This window comes from Ictalurus furcatus, unplaced genomic scaffold (assembly GCF_023375685.1).
Source record: "Ictalurus furcatus strain D&B unplaced genomic scaffold, Billie_1.0 scf5, whole genome shotgun sequence".
Taxonomy (NCBI): Eukaryota; Metazoa; Chordata; class Actinopteri; order Siluriformes; family Ictaluridae; genus Ictalurus; species Ictalurus furcatus.
In genome coordinates this window covers 211,090-228,556 of record NW_026521054.1, presented here as the reverse complement: position 1 = coordinate 228,556, position 17,467 = coordinate 211,090, and the positions used below count along the sequence as shown (strand labels likewise).

General features: G+C 38.8%; 1 protein-coding gene across 2 annotated transcripts in view; it reads left to right on the top strand.

Moving 5' to 3' along the window:
- The window catches only part of LOC128604902 (piwi-like protein 1), a 32,376-nt gene that overhangs the window by 5,644 nt on the left and 9,265 nt on the right, over nt 1–17,467 (top strand). Inside the window, exon 2 of one of the 2 annotated variants that reach the window (XM_053620014.1) lies at nt 3–304. In XM_053620014.1, coding sequence (XP_053475989.1) covers nt 3–304 — 302 coding nt within the window. Of the gene's footprint in view, nt 1–2; nt 305–16,595; nt 17,385–17,467 lie in introns of those variants that run through there. The other variant, XR_008385351.1, reaches the window with a different exon arrangement.

Here is a 17,467-nt window from a genome sequence, read left to right as displayed (position 1 = left end):
AGTAACCACTTCATCCTGCTCAGGATTGAGGAGGATCCAGAGTTTATCCAGGATTAATGGGCAAGAGGCAAGAATATATCTTACATCAGTCCATCACAGGAGACCACGGACACACACACAGACACAGAATCACAGACTCATTCACACCCTGGGGCAAGATAGCATAGGAGATCCACCAACCAGTAGGTCTATGTGTGGTGGGAGAAAACCTGGAGGAATCCTGCACAGACGCAGGGAGAAACTGCAGTTCCACATAAACAGTATCCTGAGCTCAGGATCGAATCAGGGAACATGGAGCTGTGAGGTAAACTGGTCTACATGAACCATACTCATGCACAATATATGGTAAATCCACTTGGAGGAAGGAGTGGGGAGGATTCATTCATTAATAATTATTAGGGCTGCAACTAACCATTATTTTCATAATCGATTAGTTGGCCGATTATTTTTTCGAATAATCGGATGGGGCGGGGCAAATGTTCAGTACCATTTCTTCTTACTTGAAATAAAATCCACAAACTGAGTTTTACTTCAGACTAAAACTTTACACAAGTGTTTGTCCAAAACAGAAAAGAACCCAATTCAAACACACACACACACACACAGCAGAATATATATTATTAATTAGGACTGTAGTTTAATTCAGTGCTTTTTGTGCAGCCATGAAAATAATGCATAAATACTATAAAATAAATTATATGAAATTTTGTGTTTGAATTAGACATTACAGATCTTACTCACGCTACACTCTGTATCAGCGCGTCTACACCGCGCGTGATCGCAACGCGGCCTCGTTAATAACACATCACTTCCGTTATAATAAACAACAGAATTTAAAACTGTAAGCGCGCAGATACAGCATATAATGACAATAAACTTAAATTAAACTAAACCTTTTAAGCAGCGTGCACCAGTTTCCCCTGCCCCTTACACACATCGGATATAAACATAACTTTGTGCTACGCGGTGTTTAATATAAAATGCTCCCTGCATTTCTGATTTTCTTCCTCAGTCACGTGATGATTTCTCCTCCATCTGATGGAGACTGACATCATGGGAATAATAGGTAACGCTGACAGAGAGTAAACTGGAGAAAGTCAGTGTCGGTGACTCTGAGTGTCTGCTAATGCTAGCGTACGTATGACGTCATGCGTCATCGTGACTTATACTACCGGTTAGTAAAAAAATCGCTAGTGATACATTTCAGATGATTTTACCTTTCTAAAATCCACACAGTAGAGTATACAGACAGTAGAGTATACAGTGCCTAGTGTAAGTGTACAGTACTTCATTTGGGACACAACTTTAGTATTTACTCCCCGAAACGTGTTTTCTGAACAGAAGTAACGTAATGCCGACCATCTAATCCATAATGAGATTCATTACAATAATTTTCATCATCGATTATTATCCATTTTATCGATTAGTTGTTGCTCTAGTGCAAATATATAAATATAAATGATTTGACTTTTTTTTGACCCAGTGTAAAATGTTAAAGAGCTATCTCTATATCTCTAGATATAACCATGCGGTGTGTTAGATGGTGGTATGCTGTGTTCAATAGGACTATGTGAGCACAAACAAACACTGAAATCTAAGAATGTTTTTTTAAACAGATAATTAATAAAAATGTGTCCACACAGGTCTGTTAAATCTTTAACATATAACAGGTAGTGCGATAATGGAAAAATGGTATAAATGTAAACATAACATGCTTTGACTGAGTATTCAGCAAATTAGCTTATACCAAATATGATCATAGCAGTTATAGTGATAGCAGCCAGGTAAAGTGTATTTAAAGTGTATATAGTGACAGTAAATTAGATCCTATGTTTTTTAATAATACAGTACAGTATAATTCAGTTGTTCTATTAGTGCAATTTCAACCAAAATACAGTTGAGTGTAAAAGTTTGTACCCCCTTTTGGTTTCTTTTGGACGGAAGAGTGTTAAATGTCCTAAACACTACAAAATTTGACTGTAAGTAGAAGTTAATTTTATTATCAGACTCAGATATCCATGTTAATATTTTTAATACTGCTCATTAGTGTTAAATGACTTGAAAGAGTCAACACATCGGATGGTCATGGCAGGATCTTGATTTTGTGTTCAGTAAACCAAATGTGTTGATTTTGATGTATGTTTTGGATCACTGTCCTGCTGGAAGATCCAACCACGGCCCATTTTAATCTTTCTTGCAGAAGCAGTCAGGATTTTATTTAATATCTGTTGATATTTGGTAGAGTCAATGATGCCATGTATCCTAACAATATGTCCAGGTCCTCTGGCAGAAAAACAGTCCCAAAACATTAAAGATCCACCACCATATTTAACTGTGTACATGAGGTACTTTTCCATATGGTTAGGGTGAAGTCAGCTAACATGGGCCACTTTTTGGAAAATGATTTATAATACCATCAAATAAGCTATCATGTCTCATCATCTCATCAAATCATGATATCTAATGATATTTTTATAAATTAGCATGGGCCTCTTCAATATAAATTTCTTTTAAAAATATGAAAAAGTATAATTGTTTTAAAATTATGAGGGTTAGAGTATCAGCAGGAACCCTCTTGAGCCACAACACAACGTTCAGGCAAATTGGGCCGGCTGTTCAGTTAACATGAGCCAATATAAAAAGATAACAGGTAATTTCGACTGAAATCATTTTAATTTTAACAGTAAATTGACACTATTGTGTTCAGTGTGCCATAGCAGCAACACTGTAAATATATTTCATTTAATAGAAAGCACATCTTCTTCACCGCTCTCGTGGTACAATGAGATGCACTGACAGCAGCACACCCTAAATGTTCCCGCTGCATTGAATGCTGAAGGACTGTCGTGGTCTCTCCTTTCTCCCCAGCAGTAACCTCTACACAGGGTTTACCCACCTCCCCAACCACACGGGTAGAGTAAAACTGATCTTGTAGGCCAAATACATCACAATTCCACAGATGTGATGGAACATCTCTGATTGCAAGTTCCTCCAGCAGGACTTCATACCATTGAAACCACTTTCCTAACGCACTACATTGCTGTATGGTTCAAGCTGCTTGGTTTGTTTCCTGCTCTCCAGGTCCTCCCTCAGTAGAGTAGAGGTTGATGGTAAACTAACTGGTTTCTCTTCCATTATTATTTGTAGTTCCTTAGTTAAATCTGTGACCATAGGCACTTCTACTGTTTGTTCTGCATGTTGTTTTAAGTTCCTTTCTCCCCTTTTTCCTTTAGGGCCAGCCTGTGTTGGGGTTAACGAAAGTCTGGCTTTCCTCTCTCTACCGAACGCCCTATTTTCCCTTACGGTCCCCACATAGGAACCCATAACAGGTTGCGTACTCGGTTTAAGAGGTGGAAACGATTCAGGGTCATTGAAGGATTCAGCCAATGGGGTGAGTGACTTTTTTGGCATTTCTGTTAACATTGATTTCAGGGTCTGTGCTGAACTCGCTGTGAATTTCTTTCTATATCTTGTTTTGCTCCAGGTTACTGCGCTGTTGAAAGCCTGGATGTCCAATTCTCTTATTTCAGACAAAATGGTTGCTATTACTTCATTGTAGTGTTCTTTTAAGATCTCTATATTATTGTCCATCCACTGTGCTGTGTTTTGATTGACCTTTTCCAGTGTTGACTGGTTTGGAGATGGTTTAATGAAGGATTTTGTGACCTGTCTGAACACACTTGCTGGATAAGGATTAGCCGGTGTTGTGGCCGCCAGAATTTCTGAATGATGTAGAGCCTGTAACAATTTGAAATATTTTGTCAGTGTTAAATCTACAGCAGTTTTTGATTTGAGACACCTTGAATTTGGTTTTCACTTACATTTGCAGGTTCCCTTATTGGTCCAGAGTCAGCCAAGACTTCAAATCTGTTGTGCATAATGCATAATGTAGTGTAGTGTGTTGTGGATAAAAATGACATGAAATAAACATGAGGGAGACTTAGTATGAGTAATATGTAATTGCAAAATCATCATGAGTGGTATTGGCAGGCAAACAGAATGGATAGGGAACATCTCCAACTTGAAATCTAAAAAAGGTCCATTGAGGAAAGGAATTCCGTATTATAAGCTGATGTTTTCCGACTTCACTAACAAATTTAAAGGTCTAAACATCGATTGGGTGGAAGACTCGAGCAAAGAAATATATATTTTAATTGTTCATCGAATTTATAGTAACCCTGTGGCTTTCAGAAATTTGGAGGAAGACCAAAACAAAGAATGTCTCCAAAATTTACAGAATAAAATCCTATCTGAACACCTGAGAGATACAACTTGGTTACTCGCTGTAAGAAGGCTCCCAGTAAGAGCGGTTGTAAAATGGAGCTGTTTTGTAAAAACCAGTAAATGCCCGATGCCTAACTGTAATGAAGAGGAAACACTTGAACATTTCCTGTTAGAGTGTTATCGCTCTAAAGAAACATGGGCTAAATTAAAAACCATTGGTCTTAATATAGAAATAAATATGAACTCAATTTTCTATGGCATTTTTAAAGAAAATTGTAGCAAGACTCAGCATGACTTCATTTGGTTCATAATTTGTTTGACTAAATCTAAACTCTGGAAAACAAGAGCCAAAATGACTATAAATCAAACGTTTATATCCAGTGATGTTGTTCTCAAAGACATTCAAAAAGAACTAAGAAGACTAAAAAGCAGCACATCTTGGTTTAAAGACTCTTCAGTGTGGGACACTATTTGCGTGTAATTGTACCTTGACTATGTAAGTATTTTTTTTTTCTTTCTTTCTGAATATGACTTTGTCATATAGGGTGGTAAGGGACTCGGCAAAGGAGGCGCTAAGCGTCACCGCAAGGTGCTTCGCGATAACATCCAGGGGATCACCAAGCCGGCTATTCGCCGTCTGGCTCGCCGTGGCGGTGTAAAGCGTATTTCTGGTCTGATCTATGAAGAGACTCGCGGTGTGTTGAAGGTGTTCCTGGAGAACGTGATCCGCGACGCCGTCACCTACACCGAGCATGCCAAGAGAAAGACCGTGACCGCCATGGATGTGGTGTACGCCCTGAAACGCCAGGGACGCACCCTGTACGGCTTCGGCGGTTAAGCGCTCTAACACCGAACGACGCGAACACCTCCACGCGCCTCCTTTGCCGAGTCCCTTACCACCCTTGCTTTTTTTTAAAATGAATTTTATTGAATTTATACAAAATTTACAATCTTACAAAAAGTCATATTCAGAAAGAAAGAAAAAAAATACTTACATAGTCAAGGTACAATTACAAGTACCTTGTAAATAGTGCAAATAGTGTTAGAAAATGGAAGGGGGTGGATGGAAATCAGAGTGAAATTCCATTATCCTGAGTATCCAGTTACACAAATGGATAGGTGAGTTTAGATTTGGCTAAATAAATCATACAATCTAGAAACAAACAAGTGGGATAAAATCAGTGGTTGATTTTAGACATAATCATTCCCGATAGTTCTAATAATTCTGCTGTTGGTTTGAGTTGAGCACTGACAATCAAATTAAAAGAAGATGAAGGCAGCATTTAGTGGTTTGGGTTTTTTTTGTTTGTTTGTTTGTTTGTTTTGTTTTGTTTGTTTGTTTGTTTTTTACAGTGGAGTGATAAGAAGAAATCCTCAGAGACTGCTACAGTGTCCTCCCAGGAATCCATGGCTAATCATAGGCTGAAGTGTTTCTGAGACATTCTGGACATTTTTTCTGTTTCTGAAAGCAGGACCTTGCACTCGCCGGGCAGTACTGGCCATTCTCTTCTACGGAAAGTAGCGAAGGTTTGTCCGAAAAGTCGCTAGATATGTCGCTAGATGCTTAAAAAAAAAAAAACAAAAGTTGCTAAAGGCGTCTGAGAAGTGGACCGAAGCTGTCCCTGTTAAAATGAATGAGTGAACAGCAGGAGGAGGGGCTGCAGCAGGGAGTCATATTTTGAGTGAAAGGATTGTATTCGTGTTCTTTTGAAAATAAACTCTTTAAAGTGATTGTTATTTTTTATTTATTGACTTTTTATCATTCAAGCACTTTGTAACCACTGTTACATAAAAAAATTGGCTATTTTCAAGGTTTTCCAGTACTTAAATTTCCAAATGCCAAATTCAAGCACCTTGTACAAACCTTGTGGTAATAATTTTTCATATATACATTTCCCAAACAAACAAACTAAAAAAAACTTCTAGTACTTCTAATTAATAAACCTATAACATCAGTTAGCTAGTATTTTCAAGTGCTAAACCCAAACCTCACACATTTGATGTTTTTTTTCTCTTTTTGTTCTTTGAACACACACTTCTTCTTCTTCTTCTTCTTCTTGTTTCAGCTATATTTCTGCCACCTGTAAGTCAGAATGGCAAAATTCTTGACTGTAATATCACTCAGGTAAAAGAAATAAATCAATGAATTAATAAATAAGTAACAGTAAACTGATGTTCTGCAAATTTCATATAACTATCAAGAGAGATTTTAGTGTATTTAATACAAATTATATCACACTGCTGTTGCACTCTGGAATCTGATAGGTCAGAAGGTCTGAAGGCTGCAATTCATATCTCAGGTTTATATTAATGTGCTCATTGTAATGTTATCTTTTCTATGATAGCAAATCATTCACAGAGACTTGTATGGCAAACATTCCACATAATCAAAGTCTAATAATAAACAGATTTGTGCTGTACTACTTTAATAAAAACTTTTAGTCGTTGATATGGTGAAACTATCTATAAGGAGGTGTTTATTTAAGATTTATGGAAAGAGACTCGGGCCACAGATTTCTCCAGATTCTCTGAATTTTTTCATGATATGATGTGCTGTAGATGATGAGATATTCATAGCCTTCACAATTTCACATTGAGGAGCATTATTCTGAAATTGTTCCACAAATTGTAGATGTAGTTTTTCGCAGATTGGTGTACAGAGGCCCATCTTTACTTCTGAAAGACTCTGCCTCTCTAAGATACTCTTTTTATACCCAATCATGTTAATGACCTGTTGCCAGTTAACATAATTAGTAGCACAATGTTCCTCCAGCTGTTTCTTTTTAGTACTTACTGTTCCAGCCTTCTGTTTCCCCGTCCAAATTATTTTGAGACGTGTTGCACCCATAAATTCAAAGTTACCTATTTTTTTCCTGCTTTTTTTGTCTTTTTATATTCGCGGAGAACGCGTTTAAATGACAACTCCGTCTAACATACACAAAGGCTCTTTTAAGAGTCACTTCACTTCATTCTTGTTTCAATGTAATAATGTATGATACATTACCTTAATCTTTGAAATTTCAACTAACATTAGAAATAAATTTCTATTCTCATCACTGCTCCTACACAGCAAATTGAGTGGAGTTAAATTTTTGGTGTTTATGAATAGAATCAATCTAGCTCTACTTGGAATTGCTATAACTCTGTATGTTGTCTAATCTGTTAGATTTCGCACTGTACCATGAAACAGCTGGTGTCAAAATGGAGTGTTATAACTGTTTTCTAGAATTCAACTCTGATAGTGTCACCCCTTTGGTGGAATGCACCATTAGGAATGACTGACCTAGATCAGACTGAGCGACTTTCCAGTATCGGCAGAAGATAGTCGGCGAGGATGCATCATCTTCAATCCTGGATTTGTTCCCTCATTTCCTTGCTGTATCTGGATTGGTAAGAAAATCTTTAGCTTTGGAAGTAGTTTTGAAAAGGAAATTTTCTCTGTAGTTATTAAATGAGTTCACTGGTACAGTAGAGAAAGGAGTTGTTCAATGATCACCGTAACACCAACAGGCCGGTCCAAACTGAGAAATTCAACGTTCTAATCTTTTATATCCCAAATGTATGCATAAATAACACAGCAGATCTTAATTTTTAGTATTTGACCTTTCATCCATTTATGTCCGTTATGTTTAAACCTGTATAAACCTTGTTTATAGATCGACCAGGATTTCTCCATGATGTTTGGTGACGAAGTGTCTCAGAAGTTCCTGGCAAAGTGGTCAACATTCTTCAAGCCAAAAATCATTGCAGACTGCAAAACTCTTAAGAATATGGGCGAGCTGCTGTCAGGAATGGAACCTGAATCTGAGGACTACAATGGTTAGTATAAACTGTTTTGTATTTTAAAAATGTTCCAGTCTGTTAAAAAATAATTAGAGATTGCTGCAGCGAGATTAACAGCCTTGAAGATGTTCACATGTTTTGTATGTAAAGCACACCTCAGAACTTGTTTGGTTCTTTGTCAACATTTAAAATTTCAACATGGTTTATATCCTAGCAAAAAGTTACATTTAAAATGTGGAGAGCCAGGTTGCCCGTTATCATTTTGTGCTTATAGTAGCTTCCGAAATCACCTCAGCAAGGTACATAGTCACACAATTGATCAAGAGATTGATACTAATCAGGATCTTTCCACTCAGGGAGAATATGAGGCGGAATGTTCAAATGATCGCCCAAATTCTGTTGCCACTTTACATCCTTCACAAAGTTCTGTTGTTACTGAAGTCAGCTTCAATGTGTGGATCAATTGTTGCTCATTTGCAAGCATCAGGTCTTTCTGAAAGTGCTGTCCAAACAATTGTTTGTTCAATGGAAGAAGTTGTTAATGATGTTAAAATCCAAGCACGAGAAGCAGTTCTTAAAACTGTTACTCCTGAAAGTACAAGGTCAGACACTTGTAGAAGAATAAATCACTGTTTTGATCAATTAGGTAATCCTTTTTCAGCATTAGACACTGTGTCAAGGAGACATAAATATTATGATGAGAAATGGGAAATAGTTCTTGGGGTGAGAATGGATTTGCGCAGAGATAGAACTACAGGCAGGTTCCCGTAACGGACAAGTGCATGTATGTACCCATTCTGGGTACACTGAAATCCATATTCATTCATTTACAGGACAAACAGAGTGGAATTGGAGTTTACAAAGACATTAATGATGGGTCGTAATTTCCAAAACCATACACTGTTCTCACAGCAAAAGCACGCTTTTCAGATTCTACTCTATTACAACGATTTTGAAACTTCTAACCCTCTAGGTTCCAAGAGGGGGATCCACAAACTTGGTTGTATCTATTTTACTCTAAAAAAAATCTTCCACCCAAGTGTAACTCTGTACTGATTAATGTACATCTTGCAGCTCTATTCTACATGGAAGATCTTAAGACATATGGTTTTGATGTGATACTAAAGCCCCTTATTGATGACCTGAAAATCTTAGAAACCGAAGGCATACAGCTTCCTTGTTTTGAACCACCATTGTTTGGCTCAGTAATTCAAGTAACAGGAGATAATTTGGCTTTAAATGGCTTGCTGGGAATCTTACAGTGCAACTAATTTCTGTAGGCTTTGTTTAATTAGTAAGGAAGGAGTTCAATCTATATTTACTGAAGATCATTCTGTTAATTTTCCGTTCCAAAGAGGTTCATACTGAACATTGTAAGGCACTAAATGAAAATCCTGAACTGCGGTCAATATATGGTGTCAAAAAGTCATGTGTGCTCAATTCATTAGAGTATTTCCATTGTACTGATAACTATGCTGTTGACATCATGCATGATCTGCTAGAGAGTGTGGTACAGTATGAACTTAAACTGGTTTTTGAGTACCTTGTTAAACAGGATGCAGAGCTTTACTTATGGTTACACAGACCGTAAAAACAAACCAAGTGGGTTAAAAATGGATGATAAGGGCAAACACCTGGGTTTGAATGCCATACAGTCATGGTGTCTTCTGCACAACACTCCACTGATATTTGGTGGTCATTGAAAGGAATAACAATCACTGGAACTTTCTCCTACTTTTGATACAGATTATATATATATATATATATATATATATATATATATATATATATATATATATATATATATATATAGTGTTTTCCTACACCATAACTGATGGGATGATACTTAAAACATCTGATCTGTGATCACCATACTCTATTCAAAGAATTGTTTCCTGACAAGAGGTCGATTCCCAAGCACCACTTGATGATGCACTATCTGAGATGCATAAAAAATTGGCCCTCTTATCCATATGTGGTGAATGTGATTTGAAGCTAAGCACCATATTTTCAAAAGATGTTGCAAAAATTTCAAGAATCTCATTAAATCATTAGTAAAGCAACATCAACGTCAATTGGCATTTAACTATGAAAATGATTGTTTTAGAAGGTTTGAATTTGGTCCTACATCAAAAACCATCTGTAACTTGCAAGGTGGGGAAGAACTCAGTCAGACATTATATTTAGAAGCCTGTTTGAGTGTTACAAGTACAAAGTGGGTCAGACATTATGGTACTGAGTATCAGGTTGGTGTGTTCATATGCACTGGATGTACCTATGATCTCCTTGTGTTCAAAAAGATCTGTGAGATAATAATATATGAAGAGAGTGCTTTCATTATTTCCTGCAATGTAAAAATGATGTTCTATGATGACCACTTCAATGCATACTGTATAGAAAATAACCAAATGGATGAGTTTTCTGTCATCTCTGTGAATGAACTGACACATTTTAGGCCATTTGACCAGCAGTGCTCTAATGAGAATAAACAAAGAGAGTACATAGTGCCCAATTGTTATATTTAGAAAGACTTGACCTGAGGGGTCAGTAATGTTAACGCCCTTGAAAAAAGAAAACTATTATAAAGCAACCAACTTGGTTTTTTCTTTATTTTCCTTTTAGATTTGTAATCATTTAAATGTTATTTTAATTGTGCAGTAGCATATTAACACTTTATAGTGTTAGAGGCAACTCATTTAATAGTATGCAATTACCACTATGAGATTTAATGAATTACTCCTATGAGAATTAATTTCTAACACTACACACTGCTGTTGAGAAACTAACACTTGAGTAATGATCAATTTCAACGATACAAAGAGTTGATGTGAACTCTATTAAAGTGTTAAAATGACTGTGGAGTGTGGACCCCTCCGGACACTTTAAAAGTGTTGAAATGAACTCCAATAGAGTGGATTTGTTTCTGTGGATTTTGCTGTGTATGTATATTTTATAATGTTAAAGTGCACACCTTGATTTCGATTATAATAACATTATTAATGTATTTCTAATGTATTAGACATGTCATTCTCATCACTGCTCCTAGATAACTTAGTGTTCCCTAGGTGGCCTCATCTATTTCACTTCGAGAATATCCACAAATAGGGAAGAACATTACCTTTATCTTTGTAATGTATACAATAATGATCATGAACGGGTTAAAAAGGGGACACAGTAATATAAACCATGTAATATTTCTTACCCCACTCGGGCCTAACTACAAATGTACACTTATGACAGAATACCGCTGCTGGGAAATTGCCGTTCCCGAGGTTGGACACACGAGGGCAGTCAAGCTCCATCCAGCACTGAAGGTAGGTTTGGGCTATTTTACAGACACAGCTCATTACTGTGCATTGTATTGTTCGGACATAACCACAGTTAACGGCTCATCTATAAAAACAAACTATATGTGTGTATGTGTGTGTGTGTGTGTGTGTCCTTTTCTCTCCATACCACGTTCTAATATTTAAACTGGACACACGAGGGCAGTCAAGCTCCATCCAGCACAAGACACAACGCCGCCTGGAACAGAAGGCAGATTTGGGCTACTGTACACAGACACAGCTCATCGGCGTTATTACTGTGCATTGTCTAGTTTTCACATGAGGACAATACACGGCTCTTCTGCACTGTTCATCATCATCTATAAAACAAACAAACATTATGTCATATACATAGCAGTATATTTATCATAATAAAGTTCACTCATTAATAACGAATAATAAACATTTCTATACCCCCGCATGTTGATAGAAATATAAAGCATTTTTATTATATCTATCTATCTATCTATCTATCTATCTATCTATCTATCTATCTATATATATATATATCTATATATATATATATATATATAAATAATATGTGTCCCCTTCTCTCTGTACCACGTTCTAAATATTCAAACAGTCCAAGAAATAAAATTAGCTGTTTTCTGAGACAATGAAGTGACTCTTAAAAGAGCCTTTGTGTATATTAGACGGAGTTGTCGTTTAAGCGCGTTCTCCGCAAATACGGCAGCCCAGCTGAATATCCTTGAGAGAGATGGAGTCGCACAACAGCCCATTTGTCGCGCCCATGCCAGATTTCTTGTTGTCCGGTGGATGACCCGGTCACCTTCTTACCACGAATGGGTATACCACCACCTCAACCTGGGGTAGTGTGGCCGAGTGGTCCAAGGCGCCGGCTTTAGGCCCCAATCTCTTTGGGGGCGTGGGTTCAAATCCCGCCAGGGTCGTTAGCTTATGGTGGGAGACGTCTTGTCTCCAAAGGCTTTACGCAGGTTTTTCTCCCACGCTTTCATGCCATACACCATGTAGCATGCTGCCTCACGAACGTCCCAATTCATACCCCCCTTTTCCACAGTCGTTGTGTATATCCAGGTAAGAATAAAAGTTACATTTCCATCCGTCCATGTTCTATACCGCTTAATCCTTTTCAGGGTCACGGGTAAAAGTTACATTTTCCAAAGAAATTTAACTCGCTGAGATGGGCAGTCAATAGGTAGTCGGTACCTAGCCGCCCAAGGATTGGATTGCATCGCGACAGCTCAACTATGGAATTGTCCTGTTCTGTGAGACCTTTGGGCCGTCTCGCCGCATCGTCACCCTTCAGTTTATATGACAGCACAGCTCATACCTCAAGACTTGACTAAAATCTATTTGAGAAGCAGTCGTCTAGTCAGCGAACATTAATCCCTCATTTGCATAGTTTTCATTAAAAGCAGTGGGCCTTGGACAAGGTGGCCGAGAGGTTAAGGTGATGGACTGCTAATGTGGTGTGCTTTGCACAAGTGGGTTTGAATCCCATCCTCATTGCAAGCTCGTCACTTCGCCTCCTCTTTACAACAATGTCTGGCTTTGTTGCAGTCTGTCTCACACCTACAAGGCCTACAAACGGAAAGCTTTGTAAAGGTCCCTGAGCTAGCACTAGAGAGGGTGGAGAAATGTGAAAAGCTAGCACTGTGGCTATGTGTTTTGCAACCGTGAGCTGTATTTCAATGCTTTTTGGCCACAGCTGCTGTAAGGCTCTTGCGTCTCTGGAGGTCCGTCAACACAGAAGCATTCCGCAGTCCAGACGACAGTGGCAGAGAACCTGCACCGACACCTCTTTTTCGCTCCACACACTGGGATGTAATTTCATACGCGTGAGCTATGTCAGCAAGAGGTTAAGGGGACGAACTGCCAATCTGCTGGGCACAGCCCATGTGGGTTTGGACCCTATTTTTCTTGTAAAGACCTTGCTTAAGCGCATTCTGTAAAGGAAGCGTGCATGGTGCAGACATTGTTGGCGTCTGCATGAGCAGTTAGTCTGAAGGGGAAATTAGGGTCAGGTGTTTTCAATCAATGGGATGACAATCAGGTGTGAGTGAGCACCCCGTCTTATTTGTAGAACAGGGATCTATCAAAGTCTGATCTTCACAACACATGTTTGTGGAAGTGTATCATGGTATGAAAAAAGGACATTTGTGAGGATCTCAGAAAAAGAGTTGTTGATGCTCATCAGGCTGGAAAAGTAAAAAAAAAACAAAAAAACAAAAACATCTCTAAAGTGTTTGGACTCCACCAATCCACAGTCAGACAGATTGTGTACAAACGAAGGAAATTCACGAGCATGGTTACCCTCCCCAGGCGTGGTCAACCACCAAAGATCACTCCAAGAGCAAGACATGTAATTGTCCACGAGGTCACAACGGAGCCCAGGGTAACTTCTGAGCAATTAAAGGCCTCTCTCGCATTGGCAAATGCAAAGCAGAAGAGGTCTTCCGCAAACACTACCGGTGTGACCGCGGACCATGGGGTCTTAAGCCTAGATGAATCGCGTCCAAATGACCACGCCTTAGCTCTGTCTTCAGCAGGAAAGGGTTAGATGTCTCCGCCAGAGCTGGTTAAGCGAAAGGCACTTGAGTCTCACAACAGCCCATTTGTCGCGCCCATGCCAGATTTATTGTCGTCCGGTGGGATGACCCGGTCACCTTCTTACCACAAACGGGTATACCGCCACACCGGCCTGGGGTAGTGTGGCTGAGTGGTCCAGGCGTTGGATTTTAGGCTCCAGTCTCTTTGGGGACGTGGGTTCAAATCCCACCGCTGCCAGGGTAGTTAGCTGAAAGTAGTTCTGCTTAACTTTCCCGGAGTGGAAAGTAGTTATGTTCAACTTTCCTTAACTTCTCCAGTTAATTCTCAGTGGTAGTCCTTATCACTACGGATGCAATATATTTTTCGCCACATGTTGATTCCATGGCGCTGTTCCGAAGCTTGGTGTTTTCTTTTTTTTTCGTTGTTGAAGATCTACATTTTGAATTGCCTCCGCTGCCGCGTAAAACAGTTAATACTTTATTGGCTTTATTTTTTCGGCTTTCATCTCTTTTTGTTTATTTCTTTTTTCCCCAGACAGCGATTAACATTCATCATTTTACCTGATAAAAAAAAGCGCTCTTAGGCGGCAGGTAAAGTGAACTATACACTTACATTTACATTTATTCATTTAGCAGACGCTTTTAACCAAAGCAACTTATAAATAACAAAATTGCTTATTTACTCAAAAGAAACATCGGTATATTATGAATATCATTTGAATGGTTTAAACTATATGTAGTGTCAATTCAGGAATATCATTATACGTTTGTATGCCGAGTGGAATTTCTATTGTCTACTGTTCAGTGTCTGTTGTTTGTTCAGTAGTCAAACACACACTTAAAATAAAGTCTTTTGGTAACAAGTGAGCAGATCACAGTTATGTTAGATTAAGTTAGAATATATTAGAGTAGATGTGTATCTTTTCAATAGTTGTATAATTAAATTTTGGGTCATTGATCTTTTACTCTAATATGAAAACTGTCAAGTTATTTTAAAACAATCAGTTACTATAATTTTACTTTACAAAACATAATGCATAATTAAGTAAATTCTTTTTATATATTTATTTATGTTAATTGTTCATATCTATGGGTACTATTCAGGCCATCAGCATGAAGAAAAAAAAAAATCCCTGGGAGAATCAACGTGTCCTTCAGGAGAGGCCCATCAGGTGATTTACTTCGGGGCTCATCTGAAGAGGCAAGAAGCATTAAAGACAATCCTTCTTTGCAAGACAAGTCAACACGTCAAAGAAATGATGTGGTCAGGAACAATACAGCCACCCGCTCCGTTCAATCCACCTGCTAGTGGTGTTCCTGAAGACGTACCTCTGACGCAGGCAGCAGTTGAGAAGACACCAAAAAAACAAATTAGATCCTGTTTAGCTTGTGGTCAGCCAAATTCTCGTTACATGGGTGATGGCTCCTCTGTGCATTTCTTTTAGCAGGCTGGTGATGTTAAATACTTCTACTGCTCCAGGAAAGTCTTTGAGGCATACTCTGCAGAGGGCCTTCTGGAAAAGGTTTTCTAAAAGGGACATAGGACAGGAGGCTTTGGGATTGGACTGTAATGATCTATTATAGTGGGATGTCCCTGGTTTAATAAGAAAAAGTAGATTTCCAAATTTCTGGTATAACCCCATTGTCTAATGAAAGATTAAAACGATAAGTTAAAAGAGATGAAATAATATCAACTGCTAAGTTTAGAAATACAGATTCCACACAATCAGGACCTTGTGATTTGTGTATATCAAACAATTTGAGTGCTCTGTAAACATCAGAAGTCTTAATACGTTAAAAACTGAACTCCTCATTTTGAATTGTTTTTGAATGGCTTTCTGCATTATTAAAATCAGGGTACAGTAAATCACTTGATAAATATTCACCGTTTTAATAGGCCTAGATCTGATGCATAAATTGAACATTTAATGATGGGTTTTGCAGTTGTGTGTTCCCAGTTGTCTGTCTCCAGTTTCCAAAGTGGGCGGTGATGATGGCACCCCTCATCCTGAACTTGCTAACATACCTGGCACATTGTGGGCTACATAAGGTTGAAGCATGGCAAGTAACATGTACACTGTAATAAGCTAAAGTGAAGTATAGTCATCCTGTGTCCTGTAAACAATATCTTCAATCCTCAGAAAAGGATGAAGGGACATGCCCACTTAGTCTAGCATTATTACAGCAAGCTGTGATAACACCTTTCACACAAATGCGATAAGTTCTGCAATACAACCAACCCACCCAGTAACCATTATTTGTAGTATGATGTGTGTATATATATATATATATATATATATATATATATATATGTCCCAACTGTAACCCATTCCATTCCACATGATATTATTATTGATCAGCGCTTTTTCCAAGTGACTGCAATAACTGCTCAAGGCCGTTACTCCCCTTAACATTCCTAGATCAGTGGTACACCTGGAGGCGTCTCCTTCGGGGGCTGTGGGCTCCCCTGTGGTGTACTCCTCTGTGGTCATAGACTCCCTTGCACGCTCCCAAGGCTGTCAGGACATGATTGGGGTCATACTCCGCCCCATAAAAGCGCAACAAATGTTCCTGGACGTTATCAAGTATGGTCTGCAGTGGATCACTGATTGCTCACTACATGACAACATCCTGAGATCCGAGTGTTCTTTGGACAAGCCTGACATTGAATGGACTTATGCTTTGCACCTGTACTATGGCTGGCAAACTACAACAAAGACTGTGTCTTACATGTGACTGAAAGGGGGGGTGCTGCTGGGGGGGTCCCGGCTCAGGAGAGTGGGGCGCTTACAGGGCTGTAGTTTATGTATTGAAAACATTGGATTTGGTGGCACAAGGATTGCCAGCACGGTGCGTGCCGCGGCTGGAGATGCTCTCTTAGTGCAGATCACTGGGAAAACTGCTCTCTCACACATCGATCTTACGTTCATCACACCAGGTCATTTCTATTTTGAAAGAACAGGACATGGGGAGATATGGGGATATGGGGTTGATCTATGTACCACCCAAAATGAAATTCTTAAACCTATTAGTGTGCCAAACACACCAACTGTAGTGTTGTAGTGCCTAATTAATTCTGTGGAGCCAGTCACTGAGAACACTCACGATTGCCTAGTCGAAATTCATATTTCCTCAAGCTTAAAAGTTTCGGGTCTGAAATTTCACAAACATTATGAACACCCTGTGTCAGCGCTCTACACCTACGTGTGACTGGCCCCCGTGTGGCAGGTGAGAATTCTACCACTGAACCACCAATGCTTATCTTAAAAATCCATGGACTTCGCAGAGTGTGATTTAAAGCTGAGTATTGTGCTGCTTCAGCAATTTGGTTTAAAATTCTAAAGGAAAATCTCTTCCATATTTCAGCAGCATGGAGTTTGTCCATTACCCTAGTTTTGGGCGGAATTGATAAGGCTTGTGAAGTGCTTTGGGTGAAGGCTCAAGCAACACAAACGTCTCCAAAACTCAGTTGTGCATTGGCCTGGAATCTAACCCAGACTTCACAGAGGGCGCTTTCCAGGTAAGTATTGTGCTGACTCAGCAATTTGGTTTCAAAATTGACAAGGAGCATCCTAAGGCTCTTGTATATTTGAGCAACATGGA